At 31.8% G+C, this 15,581-nt stretch overlaps 1 protein-coding gene across 1 annotated transcript; it reads right to left on the bottom strand.

Moving 5' to 3' along the window:
• Window positions 1-5,490: 5,490 nt before the first annotated feature.
• Window positions 5,491-8,565, bottom strand: LOC143049246 (neuronal acetylcholine receptor subunit beta-3-like). Its single transcript, XM_076222950.1, has one exon. It carries the CDS (start codon window positions 8,517-8,519, stop codon window positions 7,353-7,355), a length of 1,167 nt encoding a protein of 388 aa, XP_076079065.1. The 5' UTR covers window positions 8,520-8,565; the 3' UTR covers window positions 5,491-7,352.
• Window positions 8,566-15,581: the final 7,016 nt, after the last annotated feature.

Below are 15,581 nucleotides of genomic sequence, written 5' to 3'. Positions count from 1 at the left end.
CTCGGCCCAAAGACAATTCGGCCCGAGTAGAATTTGACTGTCTGAAATGTAAACTCAGCGGAAACATTATCAGACAATTTGACTATTTAAATGATTATAAACATTTATATGTGAATTTTAAAACAAAAAATAACATCTAACATGTTTCTGAGTTTTCAAACAATATCAAATCTTGTATTTCAAGTTAAGTGCAAAATTTAATTTTCTTGACCGTTATACTAAACCCTATCTCAAAACATTGAGTAGTGAAGTTGTTTTATTCAGTGATTGAATTTGTTATTTTTAAATTATTTTTTTTTCATATTTTAATCTAATTGCATATTCGCCTGATGTCCGTCAATAAAGCAACTCAGTCCGTCCTCAGTAAAGTCAACTCCGACCGTCTGACGGTCTATAAATATCAGTTTTGTGAGACAAACTTTTTTTAGAGTATGTAATGTTACTTTTACTGACACACGCTTATTACTCATGCATGGCTTACTTAATACGTTACTTGATTAAGAGCGCATTTGTTTCTAACCTAAAGGTGTCAGACCACCAATCAAAAATCCCTATCTGTTCAACCAAATTTTGCAATTTTCACAGCTTTCTAAATATTTTACCTCAAGTTTAACTTCATAGAAACCAGGTATATCCTTAATTGTACATGTATCAGCTTTCTACATGCCAATTTTCACCATACATTTAAAGCCTTCTAACAAAATAACTGACCTTCAAACAGAGGTACTAAAAAAAAAACACCTGGTTTTCTGGAAATCTAAAATTAGTATACTATGGAGCGCATTAATCCTCAATTTTTAATGCAAACTCATAGACAAGTAAATTTTGGCTCAAAATGATCTAGATATATTTCTCTTTCACCAAAAGTTTCATTTCTGCAAATTTGTTAGTTAGTTTAAGTAAACAAGGACATCAAAAGCACTATTTTGTGTCAGAGTAGGGCTACTTTTACGTATACGTTCTAAATTGGAGGGAGTAATTGGTGGTCTGACACCTAAACGATGGAAATTACTTATTTGATCTGGGAACAGTATATATCTGTTAATATATTATATGTTCCTGATTTGATGAAATAAATTTTAAGTATCACGTATGCATGGTATGTATAACTTAAATTAAAGTTATTGTTTCATTTATAGATTTGAAAATTATAACATGTGTTTTGAGTCATCTGACAGTATATCTTGAAGTTTAATTTTAGTTTAAACATATTTTATTTGCAAAAGTAGCAAAAGGCATCGGACACAAGTTATAACAACATTAGAGACGTCCTCTCCCAAGTACTTGAGGATGTAATATATATACAGGTATATAATATTTTTACTATATGTATATAACGCAAAAAGGGATTAGGAAACAATTCAAAAATTTAAACGAGCACATTTATAATTATATTTATACATGTACAATGTGCTAGCTTTCTAATATCAGAAATAAAATCATATATCTCATAAATGTCGCAATTTGAATTAATAGGAATATCAAACAACATTGAAGAACTGGTTCTTCCACCATTCTGTTTTATACCTCAACTACATAACCGTCCTTACAAACAGCGGTATATTGCTGGGTCTTCCAAGTGCTTGTCGAAACATCTTTCTTTATTGAACCAAGATTTCCAAATGATGAAGTTCAAATCTTCCCTTCGTAAATTTAACGGATGTCATCGCATGTTGGTTGACTGCCAGTATAGAATATCCGTTTCACAGATGTTGTGACTCCAAACCCATCCCCTTTTCAAAGATGTGACCTACCGAATTAAACTTATCATCACCGGGCTTGTACTACTATGAGCAACATGATGGGCGCCACATGTGGAGCAAGATCTGACACTTCCGCAACATCTGAGATCACCCCCAGTTTTGGTTGGGTTCGTGTTGATCAGTCTTTAGATTTCTATGTTGTGTTTTGTGTACTATTGTTTGTCTGTTTGTGTTTTCTTTTTGTAGCCATGGTGTTGACAGATTATTTTCGACTTATGAGTTTGAATATTCCTCTTCAATCTTGTGTCCTTAGCCTCTGTTTTATCGTAGACAATAGTCACATGATGCGGTTTAATGTATTCAACGAATACTCAGTGTTGTACGGAAAGCAAGGTCAAAGGTGCATAAGCATGGAATCTTTGATGGGGTTTTACAAGTATGATTTGACAAATAGGACAGTAAAACTTTAACATTTCTTTTTAACTAAATATGATATCAAAATGTTTTTTGTAATGTTTCCCGTTACTGCACATCATTCATGCCGCACACAGGAAATCCGAGACTAATGCACATTATTTACCAGTAAAATCTATTTTTTTCGAATCTAATATATTTGGATTTTCGATTAGCTGAATGGATAAAAGGTTTGACGACTCTCCCTATCAATAGAAAGGAAATAAAAGAATGGTGTTTCCAGTCGTCATTGTGTCATGCTCGTGGTGTTTATCTGAGGTATATCCTACAAGCGTAAAAGTGTATATAAAAAAATACATGATGTGGATGTTTTCAATCAAAGGCAACCGTATGGCCTTCAACAATGAGAAAAACTCACATTGCGTGGTCGGCTATAAAAGGTTATTCTAGCGTTTCGCGCAAACGACAGTGCTATTAATGAGTTATTATAGACTTTATTCAAATTGTTTCCCCACATTACCAGGTACCATTAATTCTTCATACGAATGGGATGAACAAAACTATTCTATTGCTAACAAGCAAACCATTAAATAAAATTTAACACTTTTTTGTAACAATATGTTCATAAGACCACAAGAAAACAAACGAATTATAAATACATAACGAGTAATTCATTTAAAACAACGAAACAGATATCTCATTATTATTTTGTAAGCAAATACATATGACATGTATTAAATTCTATATAATCTCATTAAATGTTTTTCTGCAAGCATACAGATTATTGGATTGTGGTTTGAGGACAAAGTATGGAAGGTAAAGTCCTAGTTTGTCAACTTTTAATTACACCAAATACAGATATGGTATATTTTAGGATGTACGTATTGAGCTATATCTCTGCTTTATCTCTATGTCTTATCCTTTCAATCAGTGGTGCAGGGTAATTCAGTCAAGAAGTAGATTACATAAACAAGTAGTATCTTTCAACCCAAAACTCTGTTACGAAGTAGGTACCCATTATTGCTGTTGCGTTGTCAGCTTTACAAATGTCATCCAGATTGATCAATATTGAACAAATAAAATGATAGCTTGGATGCAGAATGCTGATCACATCATGTCAGTCATAAAGCTTGGTTACTGAACAGTTGCATTTATTTTTCAGAACTTATTCTATATAAAATTTCAGAAAGATTTAATCTAATAGAAGAATTTAGTGTTATCTATTTAATTTTATAGTTAAAATACTCGGTAACATACATATGTCTAAAATTCAGAAATCAACTTAAATGATTGTTCAATTATAAAAAAAACACTTGGCGTTTTTAAAAACCTGAAATTTTGCAAACCAGGATTATACTGTCCTAAAAGGCTTTGAAATGGCGAAAGTATGAATAAAGCAACGCCAATATTGTCCTAATTCAGAACAATCATGTATAGATCATCGATCACGAACAATTAATACATTTCAAATGAAAGTGTTTTGTTTCATTTGTGAAAACTGAACCGATTGGAAAACCAATAAAGAATATAGTGCGTTCTGTATAGTATTGACGAAAAAAAAGTAAACAGCAATAGTTGATTTAAGGATAATTAAGGTTCTACAACCATTTAACCAATTTACTTCTTCGAAATTTACTAATGATCAATTTAGAAAATTGCTTTGACTAACAACACCATATTCGAATATTGGACAACATTAATTGAAATGTATAACATTGATTTGCCTACTCAATTATAGCAAAAACTGTTTACCAAATCGTTTATTAAGCTAGGTTCACACTGCCGATCAGATCAATTCGATCAAGCCCGATTAAGACAAATTACGTGATCGGGCGACTGGTCTGACTCAATCGACAAGGATGTTCGGGATAGTCTACCCTACTCGTCATCGATCTGACCATTTACCCGAGAGTTTTGACATGTCAAAAACAATCGAGTAAGGACCGAGAAGCAAGTCACTCGAGAAGAGACCGAGAATTCGTCGAGTAGCGGTGTCGACTAATGTCTGATCATTTCAGAGTGGTCGAATGTTGTCGCAAAGGGATCGGGTATTGGTCGAGTTGGTCTAGGGTAAAATAAATATAGAAGTCGCAGTGAGCTTTTTGTTGACATTTTCTACGTGTACTACCATATACTACAAAATAAGACAACGATACTGATATCTAGCTGGCGAACAAAATTTAAATCCATGAAAAAAAACCCAACAATAACAACAACACATAAAGCCTTTGGAAAGGCACTTCAAGACTACAAACACTACACAAAAAGTAAAGAACACGACCAGGCATAGTTACCGAAACCATATCTTTTCACACCTTTTGGCATGTGTGGCTTACAATGCTATTAGTCTTCGTCTTCCATTTGGCATTTCTACTTCTTTTATTAGAGCACAAGTGATGAGTCGGACGTAGAAAACCCCATGTTTGGCGTAACAAATTATAAACCAGGGATCATTGATTAGTTTGAATGCATTAATGTAACAACTTATATACCAGGGATCATTGATGATTTAGAGGCCTCGGTGGGGTAAGTAGTTAGTACTGTAACTGTTTGCCGGTCAACACTGAGGTTGTGAGTTCGAACCCCGATCGTGCGGGTGAACTCGACTCCAATCTTAATTGACTAGGATTGTCAGTTTTCCTATCGAATGTCAGTGTTTTTTCCAGAGCACTGCGGCTTCCTCCACCAATAAAAACTGGCTGCCACGAAATAGCCTAAATGTGGTGCTTAAAAGTGGCGTTAAAACATCAAAAATCAAAAAATCAACTCATTGATGATTTTTTAATACATTGATAATAAGTATTCAGTGATTTGCATCATATATTTGCGAATTGGTAAGTTTCTCTTATATAAACAGTAGTCATTATTACACAATTCACAAAAAAAGTAAAATCACAAAAATACCGAACTCCGAGGAAAATTCAAAACGGCCAATCCCTAATCAAATGGCAAAATCAAAAGCTTAAACACATCAAACGAATGGATAACAACTGTCATATTTCTGACTTGGTGCAGGCACTTTCTTATTTAGAAAATGGTGGATTGAACAAGATTTTATAGCTAGTTAAACCTCTCACTTGTATGACAGTTCAAATTCCATTATATTGACAACGATGCGTGCATGTGAACAAAACAGACATTATAGGTAAAAATGTCAATAATAAAGCAGTCAACATTGTGCTGTAATCCTAATCACTAAAAATATACAAACATGTAACAAAGAAGCACGAAATGGCATATAAACCAATCATATTAGTAAAAATTAGACAAGAATGCACAAATTTACCATAGAACAATAACACAATGACGGGATGTATAAGTACAGAGCCACGTCATACATGTAACGAAGAAACTTAAAAAGGCATATAGACAAAGCACATATTAAAAATGAAAGAAGAGCAACAAACAACTTTTCGAAGTAACACCAAAAAGGCATATAGACAAAGCAGATGAGCAAAATGTGTGTATATATTTAGTTCAGTCCTGGCAGCATAACAAACAATTCTCGTATATGACAGTTGTTATTCATTCGTTTGATGTGTTTGATGTGTTTGAGCGTTTGATTTTTTACCATTTGTTGAGGGATTATCCATTTGAAATTTTCCTCGAAGTTAGGTATTTCTGTCATTTTACTTTTTTCTATCAAATATTTAAGCAAAATCAATTGATATATTATTTGTTCCGTTTATACATGGTCTATAAAATAGTTTCTGAACGATAAACAACGAAATCATGTTTGGAGGACAATATACCGTCTTTTTATACGTCGTTTTCAACAATATGTAAGTGTCTTTTCATTATCTTAAAATATAAATCGCTCCGAAATAGATGCATAAATTTAGCTAAATGTAAGCTATTACAGAGTAAAATCACAAAAATACTGAACTCAGAGGAAAATCAATCCGGAAAGTCCATAATCACATGGCAAAATCAAATAACAAAACGCATAAAAAACGAATGGACAAGAACAGAGATGGCAGTTTCATGAACAGGCCTTACTTCTTAAATGTCAGAAATAAAGTAATAAAAGACAACCACTAACTTGAAGAGCGTAAACATTTGGGGGAGCTATACTGGGATCGCTTAAATCCCAACTTCTTCTCACTTCCTCTCCGCTCCACCCTCCTAAAAATTACCTTTTTGTTAAGAAAATATAGTTGTTTTACTACAAATAGCCATAAGAACCGTTTTGTTAATTATAACGCCTCGTGCCTTGTATATAGTTATCAAATGTAGCAGAATTATAATTTAGTACGCCGTTGACGCGCGTTTCGTCTACATAAGACTCATCAGTGACGCTCAGATCAAAATAAATGTGAAGCCAAACAAGTACAAAGTTGAAGAGCATTGAGGATCCAAAATTCTAAAAAGTTGTGCCAAATACGGCTAAGGTAATCTATTCCTGGGATAAGAAAATTCTTAGTTTTTCGAAAAATTCAAAGTTTTGTAACAGGAAATTTATAAAAATGACCATATAATTGATATTCATGTCAACACCGATGTGCTGACTACTGGCCTGGTGATACCCTCGGGGTCGAAACCTATATGCCCCTTTTCGGAACTTGTATTTGACTGGTCATAATATTGTGTGATTTATAAGATAAACATATTATAGTACTGTAGCTACTGGTCGTAACTCGTCGTTACTGGTCGTTTTTAACATAAAAACTGACCAGTCAACTTACTGTTAGAATATTTATTTCAAAACGTAAAATGTAAGATTTTACTTGGTATGAACATATTTTATAAAGAGTTAATTCAAATGTCTTCATACCAAAATATTTATATACAATTTAACAAAGTGAAATTTTGCAAAAACAACAATAACATCTGAAACATAGACACACACCAAAAACAAGTGTGACGTTATAACATACGGCACCACCATTTTTATATCACCAACTACAACGGATATTCATAACTATATTTTTTATCATATTTAGGTAAAAAGCTTTCGAATCAATGTTAGTACACAATTTCAATCCACATAAAATCTAAAGTAGAAATTGTATGTAGTACATTTGTAATTATTCAAGGTTTTCAAATTCTAAATATTGTTTTAAAATTTCATGTTATGTTTTAATTTTTTATTTTCATGGATTGCAAAATAACAATAACAAAAACATCACAACTTAGAATATCTAGTGGTTAACATAAAATCTGATAAACAATCAAAGTTATCGTCTTTAATGGCTGATTTGTGTAATTCGAATTCCCTTTTGTTTCAACCCTAATTTACATACTTGCATACAGAAAATATGCCACAAGAGTAATGACAATAATTAAATAGGAAGAAACTAAAAAAAACTTATCAAGCAAATAAGATACATATTTTCCATTATAGATCTGTTTTTCTTTTTTCTTACAATCAAAAGGAGTAACGTCCTGATTCCTTGTTTTCTTGTGAACGAAACAGTTCACGATCCTTCCAGGGAAATAGTCTTCCTGGTAGTACAGCTTGGTCGTTATAATGACAGCCACTACCGTTAATCCACTAATCAACATGATAATAATCATAACAATCAACAGGAAACACATGGGATTAGAGGATGCTGGTATTGATGCTGAAACAAGCGTTAAAAATATGGCGTACGATAAAAGTATTGTCATTGATAATGATATGCGTTCTCCTGATTCTACCGGAAGTAAAAACACTAATGGATTAAGAAAGGACAGTAACATCGTTGGAAGGACAATCATTATTATGTAATACATTGGTTTACGTTTTAATGATAGGCTCATATGAAACTTATAATAACCTTCTGGTTCTATTTGTGCATATGTTTTTCTAGTTACCACTTCCCAATTTGAGTCCTTTGTGTAAAAATCTAAATTAACTTCCTCAAAAAACGATATCAATTTGTAAAATGTAGCGCCTCCACCCCATGCAAGAAATTCTAATAGGCATGGTTGGGTGTCAAAAGGAAATTTAGAAATATCAGTTTGACATTTTGCTTCTAAAATACTTCCTGGAGAATAATTAACAAACCCGCTGCTATTTATATTTACTCTAAAAGCAGAATCAAATCCAACTGGTTCAAATTTTTTGGCATTGTTTTGTAGATAAAACCATGGTAACCATACATCTTTAGAATCCACATCCAATGAATTTATATTTCCATATTCTACAGGATTCCATGATAATGATGTGTCTTTCCATACTATAGCTAATCCTCCTGTTAGAACTAGCGTTTCCTCGACTTCTCTAAAAGAGTTGATTGATAATAAATAAAACGCCAGTGTAATTTCAAAAGGCTCTGATTGATTATTTAGAGGTGTGATATTATTCCTATAACTACTGAAAAGATCGTCATAAAGTTTTGTCACATTTTCAAAAGTTTGTCCTAAACCTGGCAAATGACATTGGAGAAATACCATGCAACAGTATATGAAACGATTCATTTCTTAATAGTTCCACGTTTACTTGTTAAAAGAAGCAGAATGATATACACATTTCAAGTTTTAAATACGTTATAAAACGATATATTGTTGACGAATATCACGTCGTTTAATCTCTTGTTAAAATTTAATCACCTTGAGAAGTATATAAAGTAAATCGCTTTTTCATTTGCGTTAAGCTAGTTAAATTGGAAATGACGTTTATACTCTGGAAGTAGTTCAAACTTTTAAATGGAAAAGCATTATATTGTTAATTGAGTTTTATAATCACAATATTTAATAATCCGTATATAATAATATTATTGTTGTAAATTTCATCAACAGTCGCCATTTATTGATGTATCGCCACTTGATTTACCCATAATGATACCTAGCAATATGAACTCTCAACACAATTATGATGACGTGCGATTGCTGATTACTAGTAATGTAAAGTTGAAATATCAAATGCATATTGAGGACAAGAACATATTCAAATGAATTGAATCAGGACCCTCTTTTCCTTTCGATCATGGCAGTATCACTATATGTATTCTATGTTATTTTTTTAAAATATAAATTCGATAGCCTACTTGGTCGCTTAATCTATTCTTTTATTTTATTGTGTGCACGAATTTCTAAACAAGTCTGTACTAAGTCAGGAATCTGATGTTGAGTAGTTCTCGTTGGTTGACGTAGTTCAGCAGTGTTGCTCGTTCTTTATATATATTAGCCCGTTAGTTTTCCTGTTTGAATGGTATTACACTAGTTATTTTGGGGGTCCTCTATAGCTTGCTGTTCAGTATGAGCCAAGGCTCCGTGTTGAAGATCTTACTTTGACCTCTAGTGGTTTACCTTTTACTTGGATAGAAGGTTGTCTCATTGGCAGTCATACCACATCTTCCTTTATATGTGTAAATACATATGTTGTTTAATTCCATTTCCATTTCATTTATAAGTATATCATCTCAGGAAATAACAAAGAAAAAAGATAGTTTTTCTTTGTATGATCTATAGGCGAATAAATAGATCATGCATATCAGATCAAATTATCTTTCTAGTATAAATGTATGTCAATTAAAAATTAAGGTCATCACTCAAGAAATTTTACGGTCGCCATCATGAGCTAATTATGCCAAAAGTGTATCAGAACTCATATCTGATATTCTCCCTATATCATAATAACCTTCCATCAATACCGGACTGAACAAAGAAATAACACGACGGGTGCCGTATACGGAGCAGGAAATGCTTACCCTTCCGGAGCACCTGATTTCACTCCCGGTTTTTAGTGGAGTTCGCGTTGTTTCTTAATTATTATTTATAACTGTTGATGTAAATGTCCTGTGTTTTTTTTTAGTCTTTGTTTACTCCTTGGTTTTGATTGTTATTGTCTTAGATATGTTAATCTTTTTATTTTAGAAATCTCCAAAATAAGAATAAATCTAAAAGAATAAGACTGACGCTAAAAGAGAAATAATGTTACGTTATTCAATTTTCCTTACCTACCTAAACAAATCTTAACATATTTTAAAGACGATTAAAGACGGTTTGAATATGGTATCACATTGATTTTAATAACTTAAACACATGTACATCGGTTTACAAGTATGATGCAATTTTCTACCGTAATACCTACCTTCTTGTTAAAATATAGGCAACTAATCATATTTAAATTTAAAATAATAAGCACTTCGTTGTACAAATAACCCATTCTTATTTAAAGTCTCATGAAGTGTGCTCATTAGATCTTGTAAACTCGATACATATAACTATTATCAAATTGATTCTCATTAAAGAGTTAAACTTGTTGGTAAGTTTGTGTTGTACTCTTACGCTACTCTAGAGGTTATGGGAAATACTATAAAGAGTAACAAAGTACGGACCTATAAAGTAAACTTCAAATGAACTTGTCCTTAAAAACTGTCAAAGCAAACACTCTGCTATAGCAACCAAAGAGACGACTCGAATACAACTGTCATTGTCCTCACTTTATAAGGAATTTCCAGAATATGTATAAAGTAATATGTCTTTTTACCGTGCAAGACTCCAATGGGAAGACAAGGAAAGATAAAAAAAACTATCGTAGGTAAGATACTTAGTTTGAAGGTTATATGATGCGGACAGCAACTTAAATCAGTGTATTCATTACTGCAAAACGAAACTTGCGTTATTATCCTAAATTTTAAGAGAATTAAGAGAAGATATTTTTTTTTATACATTTTGTATATTCATAAAAGGCTTTAAAAATAAACAATTCCAGAATCAAGATTATTTGAAGCAGATGTGCTATCTGTACGCCTACAGTAAATTGCATCATTAAACTAAGTAACTTATCTCCGAGAGTTTTTTTATCCATCTTGTCTGTCCAAGATAGTCTTGCACGGTCCGTTTCAAAAGGAACTTACTTTGTGACTAAATAACATAAATAAAATTATGAAAGGTTCTTCATATTGGTATATAATATTTTGAAACGTTTCCAAACAAATAAACGAAAGTATAGATATACATAAATGTCTTTAATAAACACTTATAAATACACAGATCTATTTAAACATTCATAAATGTTGTTATGATTTAAAATTGAATTTAATAACTATACGTAAAGATAAAATTTTGAACCTGTTGTTGGTTGACAATACATTAAAATGTGATATTAAAAGAATTGATTAACACACCTTTCGTGCTCTAGCTTCAATGAATGTTCTAAACTATTAATATAATCTCTAACTTAGAGACAGCTAATGAATGCTCACCAACAGTAAAGTATATTTGTCTGAAATGTTGTTAAACCTGCTCGGAGAAAATGTACGAACTCCTAGACTTTCAAAGGTCATAATTAATGTGTTTAAACATTTATGCAATACGATTGTTAAACCTTATATGTCTCTTACGGTATAAAACACTAAAACAGATCGAATGCTTGCATCAACTTACACAAATAAAGATTTGATTAAAGCCTGAAATTGTTGGCATTTTTTTTCTTTATTCATGTCAGTGTTAAAAAAGCCAAATGGTGAACAAAATAAGTAAAATCACAAACAAAAATGAACTTCTGAAGTTCTTAATAATGAAACGTATGTAGTACCCAGCCAATCCCAAGAAACGTCGAACATCTTCGGGTGATGTAGGTGTTGGCCAAGTCAGGACTTTTCTGGATCTACTTCCACTCCATCTGCTGAAACAATGTGTCCCAGGAACTTTACCTTGCGTTGAAAGAACGAACATTTCTTGGGTGCCAACTTCAGGTTCGCCTTTCTGATGCGGTCCACTACCAGTTGCAAGTTGTTGGGATGTTCCTCATATGTCTTTCCAAAGATAATCACATCATCAATGAACACAATGCATATTCTTAGGTGGTAATCAGGTACCAGGATTATAATTTAATACGCCGACGCGCGTTTCGTCTACATAAACCTCATCAGTGACGCTCAGATCAAAATAGTTATAAAACCAAAAAAATACAAAGTTGAAGAGCATTGAGGACCCAAAATAGTAAAAAGTTGTGCCAAATACTGTCAAATACGGTAATGCAAAGAAAATCTATAATTATGACTATATCTGTTCAATGGTAATAAGTGCTGACTACTGGTTTGGTGATACCCTGGGGGAATAAAAACCCCACTGATTTATTCCAACCAACTCACTACAAACTATGCAAACTGTTTCATAGATTATATTATGGGACTGTACATAAGGATGCAATGCACTCAGATAAAGATTTGTTCATACGGGTTTGGCTGTTTTGTTTAGAACCTTTCGGCTCTCATATATACTATCAAACATTTTATTATTTTTATTGGATATGTTAAACTGAAACCAGCTTTTGTAAATGAGTTAAATGCAATTAAGTAGAAAAATTTAGTTTAAAATTATTTCTTAAGAAATAATCACAAAAAAAACAATAGAACAACACTGGAATTTAATATTAAATATTCAGTAACAAGCGAATTGGCTTTCGAAATTTTACCCTGTCCTGTATTCGGTATTTGATTTATGAAAATGTCTGTTCTTTTTTTGTGATTGATGCATGCAAAAAAAGTCAACATTAAACGAACATTTAAAAGTAAAATAAAAAAAATTGAAGAAGCATTCAAGTCAAAGTTTAATTTAAAATCTTGTTCTTAATTGCTTCATCTTTCAGAAGTCTTTACACAAAGAAGCCAAAGATAAAATACAAACAACGATACGGTAACAGCCAAGTTGCTATTTCCTGAACTAGAGATAAAAATGTTTTAGTTTGTTACCCCGATTTTGTTTTTTGTCCATGGATTTATGAGTTTGAACAGCGGTATACTACTGTTGCCTTTATTTATATACAACAGTTACGGTTAATATAAAAACATTGAAGGTTCTATAGTTTTGACCAAAAAAAACCCAGTGATAAACGGTAATATAGCATTTGTTGATTACAATTAATATAATCAGAACCACTAAAGCAATTCCTTGGATCAAATGTTCGGATGATCAATCTCAGATTATTACTTTTAAAAATTGACAAAATCATAATGAAATTCGACTGTTATTTATTCAAATTTTTAGCATTGATCGTTCTACTCAATTATACTAAAAACTGTAATCAACATCGTGTATTTTGTTTCATTCTGTTGACTAATTGGACAGTATATCAGTTGTGTCTAAAGAACTAACACAGCATTAATTGTTTGCTAACTCGATGTAATAAATCATATTACAAAATGTGACTAAGACATTGGTATCGAGGAGGCAATCAAAAAGTAGGCGAATTAGGTAAAAAGCAACAACGTATAGAACAACTGGAACCCATTTCCTTCCGAAAACAACAAGAAAATATATCTGCCATTTTTAGCTCTAACGTATTTTATAGGCCTGCTTTCTTTGATGATTGTTAACTATAGACTAATTCCCGGTTTTTATTGACAATCAACTGATCAATCACAGTCCCTGCTGTTATGATTGAGAATCATGTCTCAAAAATTATACAAGAAAATAACCCGTACGGGTATTTTGTCACATGTTTTGGCTAACACTAACAGCAATCTTGTGAGAATTTCTAGTAAACAATCCCAGTTAAATAGACATAGGAAGATGTGGTGTGAATATTTTTCATCAAATCTATGATTTATTCTAAATAAATCTAATTCATTATCATGATATGCCAAACATTACATTAATTAAGAAATTATACTGAAATTGAGTCAGATATAGATGTTCTTACATGGTTAAAGGTGTTTTCCTCAGCCACTTTCGGTTTTTGAATACACGTAAATTTTTTATTTGTTATGTTGAAAAAAAAAACCCTGAAAAAAACACCAGCCCAGTAGTCAGCACTTCGGTGTTGACATGAATATCAATTATGTGACGTGAACATTTTTATAAATTTCCTGTTTACAAAACTTTAATTTTTCCGAAAAACTAAGGATGTTCTTATCTCAGGAATAGATTACCTTAGCCGTATTTGGCACAACTTTTTGGAATTTGGGATCCTCAATGCTCTTCAACTTCGTACTTGTTAGGCTTGATAAATATTTTGATATGAGCGTCACTGATGAGTCTTGTGTAGACGAAACGCGCGTCTGGCGTATTAAATTATAACCCTGGTGCCTTTGATAACTTATTATACATTAGTTAAATGATTCTCAGCAGAATGATTGTGTTTGACAAAATGTATTCAAATAAATCATAAGGTATAACAGTAAAATCCATTTGATTTAAATAGCTTGTATTATGGAACAAGCAAATCATCTTTTACAATATCTCTGGTATCTAATGCATGAAATTGTTTTTAAGAGATTAATGAGATAACTTAATTTGACTAATTGCTTTGTAGAAAAAAATATGAGACGAGCATAATACGTTTCTATCTTTGTTTGCGTATTTTTTTGTTTCTGTTGTTCCGTTGTCTTCCTCTTATAGTTGATGTGTTTCTTTCGGTTTAAGTTTGTAACCCGGATATGTTTTTCCTCAATCGAGGTATGAATTTTAAACAGCGATATACTACAATTGCCTTAACTTAAGTGAAAGTCAAATATTTTATTTCAATTGTTTATTGTTTATAGCATCAACCGCTATTTCCCTAAATAGCAACAAAAAGATGTCAACATTCCCTTAGCCAACCTACTGAACCAGCTTGAAAAATAATTTGAAAATTAGTTCTTTTCAATATTATTGAAAAATATAAATACTTATTAAAGATCAAACAGCCATAGTTGATTTAAGGATAATTAAGTTATTATAATCAACTAATCAATTCTCTTCATCCAATTTACTCTTGATTAATTTAGGAAAATTATTTAAAATTACACAATCATATTGAAATTGAACAATATATGACATTGATCTTCCTACTCAATTACTAGTATACTTAAGGAAGTTACCTTCTCTTGTTTTTTTTTGAATTTTTGCCAGATATTTGGAGAAGTGGACATCCTTAAAGTCCTTAAAGCTTAATCTTAAACAATATTTTTTGACGGTTTATGACAGTTTAATTTTCGCTCCCATATTTTGTTTTTGATTTCATTTTTACCAGTACGTAATCAAAAAATATGTTCAGAATACATGAATGAAACAGGAACTTCTTAAATGAAAAAAAACTCATGTATAATTAAATTATCTTATCTAATGAAGATTGTCGGATGTTAACAAAACTTGTCTTTTTTTCTTTTTTTAGCCATGGCGTTGTCAGTTTATTTTGGATCTATGAGTTTGACTGTCCATCAGGAATCGTTCGCCCCTCTTCAAGGATGGATACACCCTTAAATGACGACTATTGAAACACAGACCAAAACCATCTCTTCATCTCTCCTTTTTCACTTAAAAAGCAGTATTCTAATTAGAAAGGATAATTAGTTTAACGTACCCAATCACATTAGTAAAATTGCTTATGGCACCACATAATCACTGAATCTTTATATTGACATCTATTATTGGAAATCAATAAACAATTATTAAAATGTTAGAACATTTTAAACTTCTTTTGGGGTATATATCATCTAGTATATAACTGTCTTAAAATGTTTATTAAAAAGCAGTTTTCTTTCAAATATATTATACATTTTACGGTATTTAAATTTTAACAAGCGACCAAACGACGTGATATTCGTAAAA

This window comes from Mytilus galloprovincialis, chromosome 10 (genome assembly GCF_965363235.1).
Source record: "Mytilus galloprovincialis chromosome 10, xbMytGall1.hap1.1, whole genome shotgun sequence".
Classification (NCBI taxonomy): Eukaryota; Metazoa; Mollusca; class Bivalvia; order Mytilida; family Mytilidae; genus Mytilus; species Mytilus galloprovincialis.
The sequence above is the reverse complement of the archived record's forward strand: the minus strand, read 5'-3'. Positions and strand labels throughout refer to the sequence as shown.